General features: G+C 37.9%; 1 protein-coding gene across 6 annotated transcripts in view; it reads right to left on the bottom strand.

Moving 5' to 3' along the window:
- The window catches only part of LOC119782282 (VPS10 domain-containing receptor SorCS1), a 324,729-nt gene that overhangs the window by 105,751 nt on the left and 194,416 nt on the right, over positions 1-24,562 (bottom strand). For all 6 annotated transcript variants that reach the window (XR_005280651.1, XR_005280652.1, XM_038283182.1 and 3 more), the window contains exon 4: positions 15,036-15,194. Coding sequence is in view for 4 of the 6 variants with exons in the window: in XM_038283182.1 (XP_038139110.1) it covers positions 15,036-15,194 (159 nt within the window). In the remaining 2 variants the exon portion in view is untranslated. The remainder of the gene's footprint in view (positions 1-15,035; positions 15,195-24,562) is intronic.

Genomic DNA, 24,562 nt, shown 5'->3' with positions numbered 1-24,562 from the left:
TAACAGAACAGAACATGATGTAATAACGTAAAATCAAGGGCCCAATGTAAAAACTGGCGTTCCCCTTGAATAAGAACAAAAAAACCAAATTTATATAATGCAAAAGGTTGTAACACATTTTACACATACTGTAAGAACTGCTAAAGCGCTACAAACATTAGTAAAAATCAACAACAAAAAAAAAAAAAAAAACATGCGTGATGAATATTGAAGTCTAATGCTCTTAACACCCACCTAATTTGGGGTAATCCTCGCCTTTTTTGCGTACCCAAATGGAAAAGCAAATAACTGAGGAACTGTAAGCCCAAATTACGTGTGTGATACATCACTTGAAAGTATTTTCACAAACTTCTAGTTTCTGAAAATATAAATAAAAATTGGGTGAGTAAAACCCTGCCTCAACTTCATCAGTTCAAACATGACTCAAAGTTTTTTTGTTCTTCTCGAAAATATTAGATCTTTTTTTATAGCTGTAATAAAAACATGTTTGAGAATAGGTAGGTGTCATTGTATTGTACACATATTGAACATTTATTCTACACCATGTCAACCACAAATGCAGAAAATTTCAGACCTCTAGCTTGAACAGTTACAGAGCTGTGGGGTTTTGAACTTTTTGGTGTCACCACCGTCTCCAAACCCCTCCATATGTCCCAAATTCTTTTACTCAACTACTTGACCCATAGAATAAAGCTGAAGCATTTTAATGGCCACAAAACATTTATGAAGCAAGTCTTTTCCACTTTTTTTTATTTGCATGATTATTGACTTTTCAATTAGAATTTGCGTTTCATTTAGTGAATAACTACTTGGTGCATCATTGGCTGACATACAAGGAGCCTGTGAGACTTCATCTGAACTGAATAAACTCGAGTTGTACAAAAATACAAAGAAGACACTTTTGTCTTGCAGGTAGGAAGACGATGTAAAAAAACAAAAAAACATTGCAGACAGACAAACGATTGAGAAAGTAAGTCTTATTAGCAAGATGCTACGCATCAGCTATGACCAGCTGACCTTTGTGATTTCAAAAGCATGTTATGGGCAATCATAAAATATTTTTAATATGAATATTCTGGATTACTTTTAATCTGTGGACCCTTATGGACGAATAGAGTATAAACAATTTAAGATTGGATTCATAAAACCGCTTCCTGACGCCTTCAAAGGTATGTAGTTGTGGCTGCTTTGTCATGTTTACATTTTAGCATGCTGGTATATCCGTATTAATTGTGCTTTGGTGCTCAATGTGTCCATAAAGGATCTTGGTGTTTGAAATATGGAGAATCTAAGCTTTCTAACGATGTCTAACATGTCTGTATTTGTAAAAACTGGGTGGGTTTATCGAGGTTAAATATCGATCATAGTTTAATAACATGTTAAAAAAGGAACAGAAAAGAGCAGCTCAACGACCAAGCGTCAAACATCCAGAGTCTGACTTTCAAGCATGTAAGCTGAGGCATTGGAAGCCTTTTAGATGCTCAGTTGGTGTGAGCGCACCATTACAATGAAATTAAGCTGCATTTACCTCCACCAGCTGCTTACCAAACCTGCCTGAAACAATATGTTGCACATAAGCAGCCCGATGAGAAATCTATGAAACTTAACTTACCACAAGTTAGAGATGCAGACTGTCAAGTTCTTAACATTTCTATTGACCTGATATGCCATTACAGGCTCCAGGATGGTTGTTCCCTGGTAGCTCTTAATGTTCATTTTGCTGTATTTATGCTTCGATATATAAGATTAGAAGTATTGTTTTTCATTTTGGTTTAATTGTGTAAAGATTGGTTGATTTCATCTGTAGGCCTTTTCCTCCAGTAGTATACTACTGTGTATACAAAATGACAATAAAAATTGTCTAAGTCTACTATTGTTTCTTTCTTACAGTCCAGAAATGTTTACAGACTCTTTTTCGTCGTTGTGCCGATGTCTCCTTTGTGGCCTTCAATACTGGAGAAACATTTGAAAGGAAGTATGTAAATTACTTGCAAACATACAAAATCTGGACACAAAAGCTGTGCCTGCAATCTGTTGCATGTTTGGTTATATGGAAATATCTCCATATTCATCCAGACTCAAATAAAAAAAAAGTTGACGTCCGCTGTACTGCTCATTTTAAACATTAAATTGAATTTGCATCTGTAGATCCTTTCCAGTTTTTAAATGTTTCTATGGAAGCTTTTGAAGGACATAAACATGGTATTATGAGAACGGCACACAAAGGAGCACATAACACAGAGCTCAGCAACAAGAACGCCAAGTAAGGCTGTGGAGACATATTCTTTAACTAAAGTACTGTCACAACTAGTTAATTAAATGTAGTAACGAAGAGAGTAAAAACATAAGTGGTTGAGATAATGGGATGGAAAGAACTATGTGAAAATAAAAAAAAACTATATATAAAACAAGAGCAACTTTGTTCCTCCGATCCTTCAACAGAGATTTAATTAAAAACAGATTTTGAATTATTAAAACACATTTGTTTTTCCTCAGGAGCTTAAAATAACTGTTTAACAAATGTCTCAAAATAACACTAGCACACGTTACTATGCTTTTATTTATGCATGTTCAGATGTAGATACAGGAAAAGCAAATAAACGTGTCATAAATGTAGTTATCTGGAGTTACTGAAGGGGAAAATATAAGAAAATGAAATCACAAAAAACAGGTGGTATTTTTATCCCAATAATTTTCATTTGGAATTATCAATTAGAAAATAAATATATAGTGATACTGAATGATATTGAACCATTCTGTTTTAATTCATTGATTCATTTTATCTTGAAAAAAATATTTGAAAATTTAACCTACCTGAATCATTAGCATAAGAAACTATTCACACTTCTTATACTTTAATTCTTATTTTCAGAAATCATCTCTGCATCATTTCTCTGCAGGTTGATCAGTAAACTATAACCTTTAGATACTGAAGTAAAAGTCTTATTTATCCTTGAACATGGTGTACTGTGTGATAAAGCACAAAAGCAAATATGTTTGCTCTGCAGCTTACAGATGAAATCTAATAAAGCTCTAAACATGTTTGAATGTTACACACCTACTTATTCGTTTTTGGAGTTTAAGCAGCAGGTATAAACAGTTGTTTATTAGCTGATAACCAAAATGTCTGTTTGCACTCATTTGTTTTCTAATTTAAATGTATTTACTCTGTTCAGAAAAACAAATTGTGGACCTGCTTCCTGAAACTCGTCATCCCACATGGATTATCACCGCTGGATAATCTGCTTTTTACTGCTAATGGGATCTTCTGTCTCCACCTCACCGTAGCTACGTAGCTAGAGAATCAGAAGATCATTCCAATAAACTACCTTTTTAGATCAATCAATCAGCTCTTAAACTTAAAAGAAATAATTTATTTCAGTATTATAAAAGTAATATTCTATACTGTGTGGATTCTGCTGGTGTTTGTCTGTGCTGCATGTTCTAAGTTAAATGTCTGGTCCACTTTTATTCCCACTTCTTATTTCTCAGCCAATCCTTATGCTTCGTTCAGACTGCAAGTAGCAGGAGCAGCAAAAACGCGCGTGCTGCTTCATTTTTTATGCTTGTACAAGTTTATTTCTGACACTGAAGCATCTTCGCTGGAAGTAGATGTTAGCCTTTTTTGTAAGCACCAGAATAATAAAAATGAATATATTTTGTCAGGTTTCTACATTTTAAATTTAGGTGTTAATAAACAGTTTCAGAGGAGTGATCATAGCGCTCTGCATCAGCAGTGCTGTGTCTGACTCCCTGCCAGCTCCCTGATCAGCTTCTCTGATTCGTTGATGTGACGCATCAAGCAGCAAAAGTAATTTTTTTCCATATCCAGCTGCTGATTGTGAAGCGTGTCACGGGTGCAAATGCTCAGAAGGTCGTGAGGTGCTGCTCCTGCAGCTCAAGACACGTTGCAGGACCTTTCAGTGTATTCTTAATATGAGTTCGTATGAAATTGTACGAAAAGTTTTGCACCGTAATTTCGTACGTTTTGGACGTTTTTTTCGTCGTATGCGCATGCGCATCTGACGCACCATTCACAAACATAGAATATAAATTACAATTAGCCCTAACCCTGACCCTAGCCCTAATATATAAAACAGCAAGCAACATAGTTAGAGACATGAATAAGTGATGATTGCACTGTTTTTCCCAGTTTTACGTCCGTCCGCGGATCTGTTTTTTTTTCTGTCTGCCAGCACATGCGCACTGTTGTGGGTTTTTGAGGAAAAACGTCCAAAACGTACGAAATAGTGTGCATAACTTTTCGTACGATTTCATACGAACTGATAATGAGAATATGTTGGACCTTTTGCTGCACCATGATATGCATCAACCATTGACTTTGCATGTAAACCAGTGTAGCATCAGTCGATTTGTTGGTATAGTTTGGGTCATTGTCATGTTCCAGCCCACTTTGACTCCGCCCACTTTGCCTTCGGGTAAACACGATTATTGCTCCCAGAGGGAACTGTTTACATGTTAGCTCTATATAGAGGGCGGCTCAGGAGTACTGTGGGGTGAAGGTCATTATTCTAGCGAGCCAAAAGACACTTTCTTTTGCCTAAAACAACAAAGTGAAAAGTAAAATCGCAGTTAAAAAAATCTAAATTATTTAGAGTTTTTAAATTGCAACAACCAATCAGGAACTAGATGTGGCTAGATCAAAAAGGAAGATTGAGAAAATAATTTTAACAAGGGATGAAGTAGGAAATGCTCTCAAGTGTTTCATAGGTGGGTTTAATTTAATTTAGCCCTAGAAGGACTGTTCATGTTCCTCCCTTATCTTCAGTTCAGGCACTAACCACTCGCTCTGTACCTGGTTGACTGTGCCAATCAGATCTGATAATCTCCTGCTGTTAACCTCTAGAGCTTCCACAAGACAGCAGTTACCTCTTCCTCATTCTGGCACTGACTCTGCATCTCTTCGGTCTGGGGCAGCTGGCCACCCCTCCCAGATCACAGCGGGGGGTTTTGCTATAAATTCCCATTGCTCCTGTCTGAGTTTTTGAACTGTTTCATCTTACCTTAAGCTCTGCAGAATTGAGTCATGATCAAATCATAGATTCTGGACCTCCTGAACAGGAGGATCTCCTGTACCCAGGGATTCTGGTGGGTTTGTTCAAATTTTGCATGCTGTTGCTCACCTGGCAAATGGAAATGCCGATTTTTTTTCACAGATTTTGCAGTCATTTTTTCTTTTTTATCAGTTTAGCAGGATAAAAAAGGTTTATCAATGTGCCAATTTAACTGTGCTAACTGCTATTGTTAGGACAATGTAATATGTTGTAACCTTTTTAATGGCAAGTGCTCTATTTCTTTGCTGCTACTACAAGACTACACAGTGATGCTACTGCAATTCCAACTTTTTAATATCTCATTTATTTTTATCTTTTTTCTTTGCTCACTTAGCTTTCTTATACTCATTATTGTATATTGATACATACAAAAAGAAATATGTCATATTTTGAAAAATAAAGCAATTTTATTTGCTTTGGATTCATTACTTTCAAAAGTAGTTTCCCATTTTTCTTTAATCCTGTCTGAAACACAGTAGGAGCCATGGTGATGGTGAGCATTCCAAGACTTACTGAGAGAAAACGGGCCCTAATCATGATACTACATTATATACAGAGACAGTATTAAGGTTCTTTTACTGGAATGAAGTCAATTTAAGCATTTGGAATAAACCAAAATGTCCTTTGTCTGCATGCTCTTATTGCAGTGCCCAAAAACATCAGCTGTGCTCCTTTCTTTTTCTTTTTCTTGTGTTTCTTCCTTGCACACCTGCTTTGAAAGTTAAAACTGTGAAGCTTAATTCTATACTTTTACATTAACAGCTTCAAGAGACAGTTGTAGGTCCCCTGATAAGATTTTAGGATCGTTGTTTCTTGTGGTATAATTCATGTCTTCCTATTAATGAGATAGAAAAAACCGCCTTTTACAATATTTTATACTCTCACTTCAACAGATGGGTAAATCTAACCTAAACTCAGAGATTTACACAAAGCAAACCTATTTTAAGCAGTCGATTAATAATGTCTGATCAAAGGCAGCTGGTGTGATATGGCTCTATGTACTCTTGCCGTTTATTTAATTAGATTATATGTCTGAATTCATTTTACAGTTAATTAATTTTACATTTTACAAGAACAGTTTAAATATATATTTTCATCTGTTTTTTATACATTTAATTTTGGTCTAGCCTCAGCTCGTATGGCAGATAATACCCGGTGAACTGTTTTCGCTAATATGAGTTACTGTATTTTCTTTCATGAATGGACACCTGAGGATGGTGGACAGTTGGAACACATTCATTCTCTTATCAATAGGTAACACATAAATAGGAAACATTTTATAAACAGATAAGTCCCTTAGTGGAACACAGTCTGGCTTCAGTGATTCACTAAAGAAGTAATAACCAACAGTATGTGAATCCAGTTACTGTATTTTAAAAGCTGCAGGATCCCAGAGGCTGGGGCTCTTTTGGATGTTGGACTGTGTGCATATTCTATCAATCTATAAGAGCTTCAGTTTCTAATATTTCAGTACTGTGTGCCCCAACATTGTTGACTGAAGCGGTAAAATTTTGTTTAATTCTCATCTGATTCTTATATTGTTTTAATGTGGATCTACTATAGAAATTAAAGGATTGGGGAAGAGTTTAAAGATGTAGGGAAACGGCCGCTCCAACTGTTGCATTTCCGAATTGTCCCGAGTGCCTTCACGAGATTACACAAGTGAACACAGCAGGTAAGTTTGGTTGGTCAAGGAACGCTATGGAGAGCGGAAAATCCAAGAGGAGCAGAGCTTTGTGTTGGAGGTCGTGGATGAGTCTCCTCCGTCATACATTTTTTATTTAGAGGAGTAAAGCGGGGATGAAGTTGTTGTGGAAGAGGACGCCAGGGCGGCAGAAGCTTGGTTTGGTGTAGAAGGCTTACAGCCGTACATGTTTGAGCCCTTGCCTCGCAACGCTGCCAGTTCTGTTAGCTCTACACCTGCTGAAGACACAGACGTCCATCCCCGTGAACACTGGGACGGAGCTCAATGAGAAGGGAAATGATTCTGATTTCTTATTTCAACCGTTAGTTATATTAGCTGCGACATATGAATCAAGATGCTATGACAGAAAATATTTGATTGACAGATGACCGTAGATATCTAATTGGCCGAATTTAGGTGTTCAGCCTGACATATACTGTAACTAACTGGTCTGAATAAGATAAAAACACATATTTAAGACAGGATTTTTTTTTTAAACAGAATTTTTCTAAATTTTGGAACAATATTATCTGATAAAGAGCACATTTATATACATGTTTAAGCCAGAATGATTTGACATTTAAATATAATTTCCCTACGACTTTAAGTAAAATAAGGGTTTAAACATTTTTGAATCTTGGCATTGATTTACTCGATATCAAATATTGAGATTTCTGTGCATGACTGAAAATTTTTTTCTAATTTTACTATTGACAGAAAAGAGACAGATATAACTGATGGGTCTTAATATGCACGTGTTAGGCTGAGCTAAGCAGACGCAATAGAAAGGAAGGGAGCAGAAAACCGGGGCAGGAGGAAATCACTTTGACTAATTACCCTCCTAAAACGAGTTAGTGTGTAGCCCTGTAAGAGGGAGTGAGGAGGCAGAGAACAGGAGGCGGAGGAGGTGAAGGGGCTGCTGGTGGTGAAGCGGAGGGGTCGGTGCATGCTGCCTTTACAGCCTTTGAAAGGTCCCTCAATCAACAAATGTGGCAGCACTGCCAAAAAGGGCACAGAGAAAGTGAAAGAGAAGCACTTTCAGGGTGGAGAGGATCCGTGCAACAGAGGCAGGGCTTGAGATGGTGGGAGTGGCGGACGATGAAGGAATGCATAATCTATTTATTTTGATGGACCATGGATAATTAATTGGCACACACTATTGTTTGAAATATTAAATATTCAGTTTTCGGACAGAGTTTGAATAAATCTCTATCAGACATGATCCTCAGAATATTTTGGGCCATTATTTGAGGTATTTTAATTGAACTTTTTCCAGGATTGTCTGATTCAGTGCTGTTGCTCTATGAAACAGGGGAGGCTCAATGGTTTTATTAAATCCAAACTTCATAAGGCATTAAAAAATGTTGAAACATCACATCACTACATCAGGTGAAGACAGCTGCTGTGAAGCGCCATGAAATAATAAACTCCAGAAACCACGGTAAGACTTCAGCACATGATGATCTGACTGACTGATCACTTTTATCTCTGGACTAATGAGGAAAACCTCATTTTTGTCTGGTGACTGTCAGTCAAAATCCTCAAGTATGTTGGCCAATCCCATCCAGAAGCCAGCTTCATGACCCGCCCCTGCTCCATAGATCGCCCAAGAGGTTTGGCCTCACTGGAAGTGATGTATTTTGGCGTGTTATCCAATCAGGGCTCTACTTTCTCACTGCTTACTTCAATTGAGGCTAAAACATCAACAGAAATTTCTCACGAAGGCTGACAGGTTGATTCTTGCTGCTCCAGAGCATTTTTTTTTAAGTGGAGAGGGTTGATTCTTTTGGCAAATTTGCGAAAATCCTCCACAGTACCTTTAAGGGGCCAAAACAGACCCTGTCTTGAACCATAAATACATGAGTGTCTAAATAAGCCTCCTGATTTCTGCTCTCTGAGCAGCAGCCCCTCCCTGTCCCTGAAAACAAGTGATCATCACTATCCTATGTATCATAATGTTTATTCGCCCCAGGCCCTCCAGGAAGTGCCTACCCTGACATGCCATGCCTGCCCAGAAAATAACATCCCACTTTCTCCAAAGAAAGAGTGGTGATGTGAGGCAGAGCAGGATCATTTCTGCTGGAAGCTGAGATGAACAGGTTTACTTATTACCTAATCTACACAGTGAATGTTCTGATTTTTAGCTTACTGTCTAAGATGTGTAAATATGTTTTTCAGCTTCCTAAATCACCGGAATGAGAAGGTTATGTCATAAAATGGGCAGGACCCAGATGGGGAGAATCAGTGTCTCAGTAAAGGTAAGTGCCTTTATTCCAAGCTGGAAAAAAACAACTAACATTTCAAAGGCAAAACCTCATCATACTTATGCCTAAATTTGACCTACAGAAAGCCTGATAAAGAACCATAAAAATGATTGGCAATGACATACATTCAAAATGGCCCTTCCCACTCACATGCCAGCCGAATGGCGGTGCCCACTTCCCTCCAACTTTCAGCTCCTGGAGGGACCCCCCTCTTGCATATGTTTTTTACTCTGACTCCACCCTTTCACTGAATTACAGGGTCTGATCAGGTGATGCTTCTCTTTAGATCTTGATGTCCAAAAATCATGACAGAAACAATATCTTAGTACAAAGATTGATGTCTAAAAAGGAATTGTAGCGCACCAGCCAAGGGCCAGCAAGAAACCAACCAAAGACCAACCAAGGACCAGCCAACAACCAACCAAGAGCCAACCAACAACCAACCAAGAGCCAACCAACAACCAACCAAAGGCCAACCAACAACCAACCAAAGGCCAACCAACAACCAACCAAGGGCCAACCAAGGACCAACCAAGGGCCATCCAAGGACCAAACACAGACCAGTCAGGGACCATCCAATGACTAGCCAAGGGCCAGCCAAGGACCAACCAAGGGCCAGCCAAGGGTCAGCCAAGGACCAGTCAAGGACCATCCAAGGACTAGCCAAGGGCCAGCCAAGGACCAACCAAGGGCCAGCCAAGAACTAACCAAGGACCATCCAAGGACCAATAAAGGACCAATCAAGGACCATCCAAGGACTAGTCAAGGGACAGCAAAGGACCAACCAAGTGACAGCCAAGGGCCCATTAAGGAAAGTGGAGAATTTTGTTTGGCTACTACTGTATGATGGGAGATGATATTTGGGAATTGAAAAAAAAAGTGTTTTGTAAATGGAAATGTAAAAAAAAAATCTATCTAGAATTTGAAAATCTCCTTAAACAAAAAAATGTTTTTATGATAAACAGCTTTTTTCTCTGATTTTTTTTAATGATTATTTCCTTTCTTTCAATTTTCTTCATATTTTAGTGCTATAAGTCTCCTTTTTAAATTACATTTTATGATTTGCATCCTTTTCAACTTCACCCTGCCTGCTATTAACCTTACTGCTTCCACCTGTCTTCACCTCCTTATAAACCCAGTTTGGATCAGTTCCCAGTGTCATATCGTCTCAGTTTAACTACTGAGTACTTTCAAGTTTTCCTGATTCTTCCTGCCTATCTGTTACCTCACCTGATTCTGCTTTCTTTCATCCAGCCTGTAGCACAGTTTTGGACCTGGTTCTCTGGATGTCATACCCGGAGTGTCACTGGAGCACACCAGTCAAAGTCCCCAGCAAACCGTCTGCTGCTCAACGGCTCCTGCCTCTGCAAGGCCCGTCCGCAATCGGACCTCCGTCCTGGACCTGAACCCTTCACACAGCCGATCACCAATTTTGAACGGGCTAGTGATCCGGACCTCCCTCCCTCTTACCAATTTTCCCTCTATCCAATCATTAACCTTTTGTCTCTGCAACAGGGGATTTCCAGCTAGAGCTGCCGCCCTAGCCTTTCCCCTTAAATAAAGATCTGTTCCATTCCGCTGACCTTGTCTGTGTTAAATCTTGGGTCCTCTTTCCTGTACGTTAAAAGTACTTTTACATATCACAATGATGGTGATAATCCTCTCATTACCCTCCACATGCTGTCTTGCACCAACAGTATGGTCACCTGTGTTGTGTCATCATTTCACAGTGCATTACTTTTACTTTCTTTTAAACCACAGTTCCATGTTTTCATTCTTTTTAAAGCATCAGAATTATGTATTCCCATAGAAAGCCTCCGATGTCTGTTTAACCAAAGCTCCATTTATCTTTTCAGGCTCATCCACATATTTTTACAGCAACCTTTTGACTAATCCACTGCAATTTAACACAGTTCCCTCTTCCCTAACATATTTATTTTCAGTTTTCAGCCCTCACCAGACAGCCTGATCTGAATTCTAACCTCTGTAGCTATGTGGAAGATCCTTCGCTGTCATGCTTCTCTACAACAGGATTTAGAGGCTGCAGCTGTTGGAGCCTTCTTCTTTGGATCTCTGCTTCACATGAGACGCGTCTAAGCTTAAAGTCACCAACTCTCACCTTAGAGTGCTCCTTAAATCTTATAGCTGAGTCATTCGTTTTATCTTTTTTACAAAACTAACCTTAATGTTTCCTTTAGTTTCTTTAAAAAAAAAAAGTCCAAAATGTGTAGATTTAAGTTCATTAGGACAGTCCAGTTAATATACAGTATTTACATATTTATCCTGTGATTTGTTTAACAAGTATATATTTCAGAGTTTATCTTAGATAGAAAGTTTCTAAAAGTTTGTTTTTGTAACCCCTTTATTCTGATGCCCCCCAAACGAACTCACATAGATTGCTTCAGATGTCTCCTAATGATAGTGTCTCATTGTGATTAAAATAATAAATACAGCTTTTTTATGTAGAGCAAAGGGTTTCATTAAAGCAGCGTTAGAGAATAAGCGACTTTATAAGCATCAGTGGTGGAGCTGAACTAGTTTTGTGCTGGGGGGCTTCTTAAGGGGGTTTACAGCAGGGGTGGAGCTAAATTGGGAGCCAGGGGTGGCCATGGCCGCCTTGAGCCAATCATTGGCCACCCCTGTAACCACCCCTACCATTTTTTTCTCTCAAGTAGAATATTCAAAACATTTAAATTTTATATATATTAATTACTTGACAACAAAAAACACTGTGGTTAATTATGCTCATCAATATACCAATATTAGAGATGATTAGTACAGAAGTCCTGCTCTTTCAGAACTAGATTTTGTGTTATTTGCCGTAAAGAGAAAATTATGTTTCTCTGCAAGTGATCTAAGCGTCTTCAATGAAATCATAGATACTATAAATAAGTATTTTAATAAAAACCTATTAAATCATCAATTTATGTAGATAAGTTTATAATTATCAATTGAAAGCAGAATGATATTAATAAAAGTAGAATTTTATCCAATATACCTTTTATCTAGCCCGATGTTTAAATATATGCATCTATTTATAAGCAAAGGCTGTAGGAAACTATAGTTTGTCTTTATTTAGAAATATAGACGTTGTGCTTGTTCCTGTTGGAACAGTGTAGATTGATCCTGAGGTTCTGGTGCCTATCCACTTTTGGCCACCCTTCAGTGGACATTAGTGTCTGGCCACCCTTATAAAAACTTTCCTGGCTACACCTCTGGTTCAGAGACATAAGAATGAAAATATTTTTCACTCATTTTAAAGTGTAGTTTCTAAACAATGGGGATAAGATTTGTGTTAGTAATTTACCATTTATAAATGTTAGGGTGTTTTTTTTATTGATGTGTGAGTCTGTTAAACCCTTATATTACCTGCCTGTTAAGCATCAGAACTAATGTTTTCCCAAGTAGTTTATCTAATTAGAAGAGTTGCTCTGTGAGAATAAAAAGTCACCTTCATTATGTTCATAGCAAAGATTTGGGAATGGAATGAGGGCGGAGTCCTTGATCTAAAAACATAGTGTAATATTTTTATAAGGCTGGAGCCATGGAGCAACAAAAGATAAAAGATAAAAACACAATGGCAGAAGCAAAATCAAAACAGAGAATGAAAATAATTAAAAAATATAGGACAGGGAAATTAATATTGAAGAAAATAGACAATTTTAAACAGATGAGTTTTGAGTTGTGAGTTGAAATGGGGAAGTAAGTCCATGTTTCTAAGTAGGGATGGTAGAGAGTTCCAGAGCCAGTATCTTCTCTTTTCCTTCATGAAACGAATCCCAGGGTTATTTTCCTGCCTACAAAGATGAAACAAATTCAGTTTTGCTATTTTTACTTTTACTTGACAGTCTTTTTTTCTTTCTGCCTCTGCAAACCAACCAAGTGCTACAGAGGACTGATCTGGTGCTACGCTGTGTCGGACATTTTGGTGGGGAAATTCGATTTCGGAAAAATGGTTGTTGAAATGTGTGAACCATTATTTTCCAAAGCACCAAAGCATTGTGCCAATTATGACACACCAGGAAACCAACAAATTAGATAAGAGAAGCACACCACAAAACAATTTAATCTAAATAAGTAATTCTTTCGTAAAACAAGTGCATTTTTTCTTGAATTAAGTATTTAAGTGAGACACTTTGCCAATGGAACAAGAAAATTTACACTTAAAATAAGAAAAAAACAATTGCATTGTCTTATTTCAAGTGCATAATATCTAGATACCTTATTTTAAGAGTAAAAATACTAATTCCATTGGCAAATCATCTTATTTACCTGCTAAAATTAAGGGTAAATACTCATTTTGAGGTTGTTTTTGCAGTGCAGAAAAGAGGCTCTTTGGTGTAGAGATCTACAGCAAACATGTTGATCAACCTAATGTGGCCAAGGAAAAAAAAAATGGATGGAGTTAAATCCAGAACAGGAGGAACGGGAGGAAATCCTGAACAATACTAGATTGGAGGTTTACCATAAAGCAGATTTTTTCATGATCTTGGCGCTGGTGGCTGGCTTTATTACTTTATTCCATTCACCTGTTGAACTCTGACCGGTTCCTCATTAACTTATCCACCTGTTTCCTGCTCCTATTTATGCTGCCTGTTTTCCAGCCACTAGTACCAGAATATTATCAGTGTCAGAAATATCTATCGTTTCTGTATAGTTTTTTGGACTACCTGATCCTGACCTGTTTTGCCCCTGGATTCCTGAGTTTTGGTCTGCTCCTGTTTCAATCTGTTTCTGCTTGTCACCTGTTTGTACTGGTTTAGATCATCCCCTTGGTTCCTCTGCATCTCTCTGATCTTCTGCTCTGGATTCTGCCTCTGGACCCTCCTGCTCTTCAGCTTCTGCTGGCTGCTCTGCTCCGCTCCTGGAACTCTCCGGGTGGCTCTCGCTGCTTGTTGTGGAAAAGTCACTGGCTTCCACTCCTTCCTCTGGTCACCCACTAAACTTATTTCCAGGTAAGTGATTCACACGCTTGGTATAGTTCCCCGTCTGAGCCTAGTGATCACTATCCTGAGTGTCCAGCGAGCTGGTCTCAGCCTTGCATAATAAAGAGCTTTCAATAAAGCTCTTTTCCTTTGAATTGATTTGCTCTGTCTGCCTGAATTCTGGGTCCAATAGTCTGAGCCCTGGCAGATTTATGTGTTTGAATGGCCTAGTTAAAGTCTAGGCTTTAACTGATTTGTTGTAAACTTAAAAATCTGATGTGACTGAGTGAAACTATTTTGCGAAGGACAAAAAAAAGGGCAAGAATGTTTCTTTAGATCCCAGATGATACAGCTTTGAATTCAGTCCATGAGGAATCAACTAGAATAAGCTAAATATTAATTAAATAAACTCTTTAAAAATATTTATACCTGAGAAATCCCAAAAACAAGACTTTATTTAACCTTCGACTTCACAGTTACTAACTACCATGTTAGTTTATCATGTGATAAAAACAATAAAAACAAAACACTTTTGCACTTTTAGTTTTAGAAAATGTTGGAGGAAAAAAAAAATCAGGGAATAGTTTCTCAGATATAAAGTAATAATGTTTTACCCTTTAAAAAGAAATAAGGTGTTTGTCTTTAGGAGAATATATTTCAGAAGTGAATCAGTTAAGAAGCACGTTAGGAGCTCTTTGCTTGAAATCCTCTTTTCTATGTTTTTATTGTTTCTTTCTGCCTGCAGATTAAATTTCACACAGACATTATCTACGGAGCCACTTTTCCATCAATACATGATATTCCTCCAGGCCAGAGGAGAAGCTTATAGATGTTTCTGATGTGTTTACTTGTGTTTCAGTAACACAATTAGTGAATTCAGGTATATCAAGATGATTCATAGCTTTAGGGAACAGTGACTGTCAGACTCTGCTCTCCTTTTTATTGTAGCTCTACATATTTTCCAGGTGGAATATAAACAGTTTAATGTGATGCATTCTGAAAGAGACACTGGGATCTGCCTTCTCTACCATGAATGTTGATGCTCTACCCCTTTTTGAAGAAACTGCAGCCGTGGCTTTGGTCTCACCTTCTGGTCGTGGCTGTATGCAAGGATCCAGTCCTCCTGTTCAGGGTGGAAGAGCAGGCTCAGGATGTAGAAGTTCAGCCGATACTTCTGGTATGTGGCTCCTTCATCAGAGCTGATCAGAAGGCTGCTCTCCACCTCCGGATCCGTCAGCAGCATAATCTTAAATGAGCAGATTGTGAGGAAATGAAGGAGAACATTAATAACAATTCAATTTAAATTAAATTCAGTTTCTATAGCGCCAATTTAAAACACATGTCATCTCAAGGCATCTCAAGGCATCTCAAGTTGTCATTTTTATTTTTGAAATGAGGCACACATACTGGAACTTGTTGACCAAAAAAACAAAAAAACATGTTAATGTTTGAAAGTTTGCAGACACTCTGCAGGCTGCTCAGGTTCTGTTCAGGTCATTCTGTATGATTAAAGTCCAAAACCGATATATTCTGGCCGGGAAAATACTTTGCCTGTAATCCTCGTTAACGACCACACACACACTGACTCACAGCCCAATGCTGTTAATGTTAGCCGCTAGCTCATAATACACAAACTGCAAGGTCAGCACATTGTATTGCTGCTCTCACTCAATGATGTAATTTCTATTGGGGATTGGGGGGGTCTGAGTTTTGCTTCTGTTCCTTCATCAATATGAAGAATGGAGAAAAGAGGATTCAGAAACGCTGATACACTCAGCTTTATTATCTTTGTCGCTGAAAGCAAAGAGTGTGAGGAGCAGCAGGAAGTGCTGCAGAGCTGGCCAAGTTTAAACGCCAACTCCTGCTTCTGGTTCTTCAGAAACAGTGGTTGTTTCATCACCTGACAAATGCTGGAGTCCAATAAAAATCTGAGTTTCCAGACCAAGTTTGTATTTCTCAGGGAGTTCAGAAGTTATTTATCTTCATTCTACCACTGGATCAATCAGTGGCGGAAACTTCATATGTCCAGGGAGGGACTGATGTCCTCTGAGGAGTGGCTGAAAACTGATAGGAGCCAAAAATATTTTACGGTCAATCTATACTGATCACAGTGAACAAACAGGGAAATGAATGAAGAACAACATCTATATTTTCCGAATAATTCACTAAAAACACACCAGAATTCATTAAAGCCCTTCTTAAGTAAGCTACCCAAATATTTAAACATCAGTGTTATTTAACATAATGAATGGTTAGACATTAGATCTACTGGGAATTGAGACAAACAGCTCTACCCCATAAAGACTAATTGTTTATAGAGCATGAATTTTATCTTATATTTGTATTATTGTGAATAATGAATTGCTTTTGTCTGGTTTGGGTTAATATTAGTGTTGCATTGATGCCATTTTTGGCCCCAATACCTGGCTGTTCAGTATCGGCCAATACTGATATCATCTGTTTGAAATTGATGTGTGTGTATATATGAAGAACTACATACTACTTGTATGTAAAATAATTACTATCATGGCTTGTCAAGCTGCTGCCTACCTTTAAGAAGCAGGAAAAAAACTAATACAAAGTGAATCTAGTAGAACTTTTTATTGCCTACATGGAATGGGGGACACTAGTTGAATAAACTTTTATTATCGTATCGGTGCCCTATTTGTTGGTACTCGCCGATACGACAGCATCATTTTAGTGCTGGATCAGGGGCCCGTCCGATACTGGTATCGGTGCAACACTACTGTAGTTAATATACTAACTACTAAGTTTCAGAGTAGGCCATTCTACATGATGGTATAAGAGCTGCCGCCATCTGGTTTTGAGGAGAACTGGTTTTTCCAGAGGTGGTGAAACTGAACAATGTTCACATCACCCAACCCCAGCTCTGCCTCAGATCTTCTAGGGCTCTTTTGAGTCCGAAATCAATAATTAATTAAAACCGCGAGCGGTATTGACGGCCCTCGCAGCTCAGCGCCGCTCGGCCTATCGCGACCGCGGGAGCCGAGCGACCGCCGCCCCCTTGCTCCTTCCGAGCCAGCGGAAAAAGCTCCACGCTTCACCTCTTGACCAGCAGGAGACAACCACAGCATTGGTCAGGAAGGGTTAAAATAGGGATAAAAGATAATATCTGGGACGAATCTCATCTGTCAGATAGACGCTGCGGCCATCTCAGTTGGTGGGTCAAAAGTATCTGTTCAAAAGAAGGAGAAACAGCATCTTCAAACTCCATGGTTAGCAGTATTACACCCTACTCAAAACTATAAAAAAATCATTAAAAATCCATAGTTTGCAGTAAAATCCCGAAAAAAATCACACATGTCAAGGAATGCATCTTACATATTCTAGAATTTTTTTAGATTATTTACTAATTAATTGAAAGAAAATAAAAATCTTTAAACTTAAGTGCCATATACTGAGGCAGTTGAATACCCCATAAGATGCTCAAACATGCATAGATTCACGCCAAACTTGGCAGACTTTACTATAATCAAAGTATAAATAAATGTTCCAAATTTGGCTAGGATTGCTATAAAACTTTTTGAAAAACAACAATTTCCTATTAAAACAAACTTTTGAAAAAACTGAGTGACGGACTTTTAAGAAGAGCTATGCTGTGTTTACCATCAAACAAGAAGCAATTAAAGGAATATATTCCAAAAGTCCTAGCTTTTTTGAGAAATCGACTGATTTTTTAGAAATATTTTAACAAAGTGATTCTATTTTCAAACGGGTACCGTTTGATTCAAAATGGCCGACTTCTTGAGAGGTTTAGAGCATGGCTCCAATGAAACTTTTTGTAGGTGGGGGGCTCATACAGATGTGTGCCAAATTTCATTATCCTAGGAATGAGCATGGCTAGGGGCTGAATTATTTCCTAGCATTATCTGTCCACTTGGCCAACTACTAGGCGAGAACGCAAACTTTTGAAAAATCAGAGTGACAGACTTTAAAGAAGCGCTTTGCTATTGTAACCAACTTACAGCAGGCTTTATAAAGAACATATTTTGAAAGTTTTAGCTCATTTGGATAAAATACTGATTTTATACAATTTTTTGAAAAGAGGTCAGTGCTTTCACAACAGAGTAAAATGTAATTCAAAATGGCCGACTTCCGGTCGGGTTTACACCATGGCTCCAAGAGGCTTTTAGTTAGGGCCTGATAAGATGCAAATGTGTTCAAAGTTTCAATATTCTAGGACTAAAAACGGCTTGGGGCTGGTGGTTTGAACTTTGTTATTTCTAGGGGGCGCTGTAGGAAAATTAAGCCCCGCCCACAAAATATTGCTCTGGATTCCTGTTTGGAGTTGGACTAGGATCATCTTTTGTGATTTTGATGCAGATCTGATTATTAATAAGGAAATGAGAGCCAATCGTATTTTCATGGCGAAACGCCTCACTTCGCCATGGCGCCACGGCAACACCATTTGACTAAAGCTCTCCGTGCCTTAAACGAAGTTAGGACAACATGTTGTCTGTCTGCTGACACAGTTTTAGGTTGATGAGGTCAAGTAGGACAGAGAGGGACCATTCCAAGTAAAAAACGTGACTTCCGGATCTCAGGGGGCGTGGCTTCAATTATGTAAAAGTTTTAACATACAGTTTTGTTGGGAACCAAGAGAGGAATAATACTACCAGGTTTCGTGTCATTTCAGTTTCATATGTAAAAGTTATTGCATTTTGAAAATTTTGGCGAGTACGCCAACTTCGAGGCCTGGCCACACCCCTTTAAAATGCTGGAAAACTCAAAAAGTTTGATAAGTTTAGATCTCACATGCCTTATCTGCATACATGACAAGTTTGAAGCCGATGGCTCACCGTCCCTAGGAGGAGTTCACGAAAGTTCGTCGTCAACAAAATTGAAAAAGTGCCAAAAATCGGCCTTTGAGCCAAAATGGCTGACTTCCTGTAGGTTTTAGAGCATACACATAATGTAACTTTTTTCATGATTTGGTGAGATCTTTGCACCTGCCAAATGTCAAATCTCTGTGACTTACGGTTTCCCCCAACTCACGTTAGGGGGCGCTGTAGAGCCATTTGGCCACGCCCATTTTGGATTTTATTATCATACGTAAATTTCACTAGGGGGACAATTTACTGCGAAGTTTGGTGAGTTTTTGAACATGCTAAAGCCCCCAAAAAGCCGTTTCATTTAAGCTGAGAAAAAAAAAAGAATAAACGATACAGGAACAATAGGCCTTCGTAGCGGTGAGCTGCTCGGGCCTAATTATTAGTTATTTGAAAATTAAAATCTCCAGCATAGCTCCTACTGCTTAAGTTGTTTATATTGTTTGCAAGCACCAACAATAAGAATCACAATTCTGTGGTTGTTAAGAGAAACCATTGTGTTGAGAAGTTTCAAAAGCCAAATCAGTCAGGATACCTTTAATTCACCTTATCTTTGTAATTTTTATATTTATAAAAAAGTACTTTGCAGTCTTCTGTCTCAGCAGATGGCCGCTCACACTGAGCCTGGTTCTGCTGGAGGTTTCTTCCTGTTAAAAGGGAGTGTTTCCTCTCCACTGTCGCTACAAGCATGCTTAGTGAGAGAGATTGCATTCAAGTCAATGAGTCGATGCAATCAACTGGTTTTCCTTAGATGGAAAACTTTGAATCAGTCTGATTGATTATAAAGTGCCTTGAGATAACGTGTTGTGAATTGGCACTATAGAAATAAACTGCATTGAATAAAAATTTTGTTTTATACATCACATTTTTTCTTGCTCTCTAGATGCTCCCATATAAATCATTCACTATTTCTTAATCCATGAAGTAAACTCCAGAGCAAACCATTATCAGTGAGGTGATGATTGATAAATAGAGGATCAACATACTGGATCAGTAAAGAAGAAATAAAGCTCTCAGTATGTGGTGCTGCTAAGGAAGAAGCATTAAAACCGCACACTTATTTTAGCCAACAATATTTGGAACGTTACTCTTAAAAAGTAGCTAGTTATAGTCACTGATTACTTCTTCAAAAAAATAGCAAATGTACAGTACTAACTTGGTTATATTAGTTATATTAATTTGCACTAGTTTGGTTTGTTTGGTTGGATAAGTGAGTTCCAATATAATTATATAGAAGCAACTACGTTTACTGTTCATAACAAAAGAAAAATAAAACAGATCACATGTTTGGAAACTTTATATTTTTGCACATTGGCTGAAAATTTAAGAATTTTCAAACAATTTAACAAAGAAATAAAACATAGTATGAAACCGGCTTTAAAATCTTCTAGAAGGACTGTAATCCCAGCTTTTCTGAGTAAAAAAATGTTTAAGGGAATTCAGTCTGAAAATAAAGAACATGCGTTTAAAAATGCAGCAGCTGTCAGTCTTTGTTGGGATGATGTGAGGCGCTCAGTTGGATCAGAGATGCTTCTAACCAACATATACAAAAACATAATGAATACATCACAGGAACATTTAGCCTTTTTCTACGTTCAGACCGCACAAGGTAGAAGCAGCTAGTTTACATGCAAAGTCAATGGTTGACACGCATCAAGGCACAGCAAAATTTCTGTAGCGCGTTTCGAGCAGCAGGAGCAGCGGTTCTGAGCAACTGCTAGAGTTGGAGAAATCAGGGTTTTTGCTGCTGGATGCACCTCACCAACCAATCAGAGAAGCTGATCTGGTAGCTGGCAGGGAGAGAGACACAGTACAGCTGATGCAGAGCGCTATGATCACTCCTCATTCCACTTAAAATGTCGAAACCTGCAAAATACAAAGATGCTAAAGGCCAAAGGCTGCTGTTGAACGGGATTTCCAGGCACAGAGAACCACCGGTGTACAGGGAGTGTACTGAGCGGCTCTGACAGTGAAATAATATTTCAGTTCAATTCAAGTCAGTTTATTTCTATAGCGCCAATTCACATCACATCTCATCTCAATGCACTTAACAGTTCAACCAGATCATCCAGTCAAATTGATTCAAAGTTTTCTATCTAAGGAAAACCAGTTGATTGCATCAACTCATTGACTCAAAGGCAATCCCTCACTCTAAGCATACTTGTTGCGACAGTGGAAAGGAAAAACTCCCTTTTAACAGGAATAAACCTTCAGCATGTTTGCCACATTTGAAGGCAGGATCGTAATCTTGATGAACTGACTGCACATATGAAGCTTTCAGGTGAACTTTCTAACTTAAAAACATATCAAAACAAATTTTTACCCACTGATCACAGAAAACATAGCAAAGCCGCTGTCTGGCATTGAACACAGGAGCAGTACACTGGAAAAACGATCTAGAAATAAGTAAAAATTTCTTAAATTAAGTGTATTTAATCTTAATTTGAGTAGGTAAACAAGATAATTTGCCAATGGAATGAGTATTTTTACTCTTAAAATAAGATAATTAGATAAAATGCACTTGAAATAAGACAAGGCAATTTTGCTTTCTTATTTTAAATGTATATTGTCTTGTTCCATTGGCAAAATGTCTTTTATCTCCTCAATCCAAGAACAAATGCACTTATTTTAAGAAAAAATGCCTTATCTAGATTTAGAATTTTTCCAGTGCAGAAGCATCAGACGCATCTGGACACACTTCACTGACATGCTGCAGGAGCATCAAAGCTGCTTTTAATACGCGTCCGACCTTAATGTGGACAAGCATAAAAAATGAAGCAGCAAAGATTTTTTTCTGCCTCCTGCGCTTGCGGTCTGAACGTTGCATCTGACTTCTACAAGCGCCTTTTTTATAAATTCATGGCTTTGCTCAATTGCTCACCTCTGATTCTGTGTTCCTCAGTTTACACGTAACATAATGCTACAGTATTACGGTATTTGAGAAGTGATTATATCACTTGTTCAATGCGAAACAAACGCAGATACTAACTGTTATTACACCTGGCACTGGTCGCCAAGAGATGAAAGCTCATCAACCATCAAACCTCATCAAAAAGAAATGCTCAGAGGAGAATAGGGAACTTAGTTATCAGTGCTTTATTAAAGGGTAAATGATTTTGATCTTCCACCGTTTGCTCTGCTTCCTAAAACGAATTTTATTCTGGATGCTGTTTCTACTTTTAGTGGGTAACGAAGCATCAATTGAAGCTGTCCTTAAAGACTGTTAAATCCATGCTATTTTCATTCCATTTACTGTTGTTTTGAAGTTAATTCACCATTTAAGAAGTGCTGCTTTGGGTCACAAAGCAATGCATGTGATGAAGCGCCTCTTTTCTAATTGCTGTAACATGTCTGCATTCAGCTCGTTGTCTGAGTCAGGCTTCATTTGGAACAGTTGATTCACTGAATATGAATTAATTAATGTTTCTGGTCCGATTTGTGTTGGATTTCAGTCATTCTCTGATCCCTGAACATCGGTTCTGATATTCATACGTGCGTCATCGCACTGTGTCAGCTGTTGTCTCAGTGTTTGCGTGTTTGGCTGGTGAATTTGGTATTTTATCAGAGCTTAGCATGCGTATGCTCTGATTTTTTTTTTTGCCTTGAGGGATTTGAACATGTCTTAGGTCATTAGTTATGACTCACCTGTGCAGGTTTGTCTAATCAAATGCTGAAATGGTAAATGTCCTTACTTTTAGAGTTCTTTATCAACCTTAAAGACCCCAAAGCTCTGTACTCTGCATTCTGTTATACATGATTTTCCCAGACATGTGCATGACATGATGTACTTCTTTAATAAACTGAAGTATTTTGCTGATATAGAGCTTGTCCAAGACAGTTTATTAATGAATCATGGAGGAAAGGCCACACATTGTTTGCAAAGAATTCCTTATTCTGAGTCCATGCTTGCAGCTTTACTAAAGAGTTAAATGTTACCATAGTGATAAAGAAAGAACTTTTCATATACCTATGCTGTATATTCTTTTAATGGAGGTAGTTGTGGGGTTTTTCTTTTTGACTTAAAAAAAGAAAAGCAAAGTGTTTGCATAAAATAGCAAAAAAAAAAAATCAAGATTAAATTTGTAAAGAAACAAAATGTAAAAAGATCAAAAGATTAAATTAATAAAACATTGTATATGTTTTAGATCTTTGTCACAAAGCAGAAAATGTAAATACCATCATTAATTGGCTTTATTATTCTTTACTGTACAATGGTTACGGAAACCACCCATTTAAAATGTGCATTCTTTTTTACCTTGCAGCAATTTGCTGAAATAAGTAAATAGTAAAATACATCTATTTCTGTATTTACAATCAGAACCCCATCTCAGAATATTACAACTTTATTCTGATAATGTTATGACTTTATTCTCGTAACTTTACGACTTTATTCTCGAAATCTCTTTTTAGGGACAGGCTAAAGATTTTTTTTCTTCTATTTTGAGAATAATGTTGTAACTCTAGCCTGGCTCAAATACTCTGTCGTACACAGAAAGTCCTGTAGGTATATGGATATACAGGATGAATGTTAAGAGAAAATGGGAAATAACGAGCTATACACTGCTTTATACGGAGAAAAAATTTTTAGGCATCTCACACGCAGGTGTTGTGCGTTAAATGGGTTTAGAACGCCTGTGGTGCGTTCATGAGCGTCAGACATCAGAAAGCTTGCCGAAAATACAATATAAATTACCATTTTCCAATTGAAAAAATGTAAACAACATGAGCTTTCTAACAGATCCAAAAGGGAAAAAATAAAGATATGCTGATGAGAACAGAGGATTCAAAGAAGATTGTACTTTCATTACAAATGCAGAAGGGTTTCCTGCATTTTTGCTTTGGAATAAGAATTTGTAAAATAATAAAAAGAGTAATTTGGAAACGCATTTCAAGGGAAGGCTAAATATGCAACCGACCACCATTTAGGAGTGAGAGAAAAAGTGTGAATGCAGAACCTCTGGATTAATTAGTGGAGCGCAAAGGTAGATTAAAGAAGTGGATTGCATTTCCAAACTCCACTACTGCTGCTAGTTTTATTGCAAGTATGGAAAACCGTCCACAGATTGAACAGGTAGCGCTCTGATGCAGGGATGGGAACTTTATTAAATTTTTTCCCCCAAATCCTCAAAAAATCTGATTTCTTTATTGTGTTTCTATAATTTCATCAATACAACCAAACCTAATACATTAATATTGTAATAGAATTTAAACTTAAAGCACCAACTATCCTACAGCAAAGTAGTCACATGACGTGACATTTGCTCCAGTATAAAACATTTAATCATGAATGTTTATTTTATATATTTAAGCCTATATAGTCTTTTTTTTTACAGTCGGCTAATACACTTAGAGCCCATGTTGCCATACGAGGCACATATTAGACTTTCACATTTTTGCAGCTCCAGACAGATTTGTTTTTTTGGTCAATTATGGTTCTTTGAGCAGTTTGGGTTGCCGAGCCCTGAATTAGAAGAACCCTTTTCTGCTTGTATGAATCTTCTTCAAGATCATGCTAAACGGTTTTCATGCCTGGATATCTGATATTCCTCCTTGCAGATCCTCTGGAGATCTGTCAGGCGGGATGGTGACGAGGTGGACGGCCATTATCAAGTGTACAGAGATGCTCTGTTGGGTTTAAGTTGAACTCAAGGCTGGTTCTGTCTAAAATGCTCGCAGAGATCTTCTGAAGCCACTGCATCCTTATCTCACCTATGTGCTTTGGCTCAAAGTTGACCTATCCCTGCAGTTGAAAAACATGCCCATA

This window comes from Cyprinodon tularosa, unplaced genomic scaffold, assembly GCF_016077235.1.
Source record: "Cyprinodon tularosa strain WSP-4 unplaced genomic scaffold, ASM1607723v1 ctg190, whole genome shotgun sequence".
Taxonomy (NCBI): Eukaryota; Metazoa; Chordata; class Actinopteri; order Cyprinodontiformes; family Cyprinodontidae; genus Cyprinodon; species Cyprinodon tularosa.
Note: the sequence above shows the minus strand (reverse complement) of the source record. Positions and strands in the feature narration are given on the sequence as shown.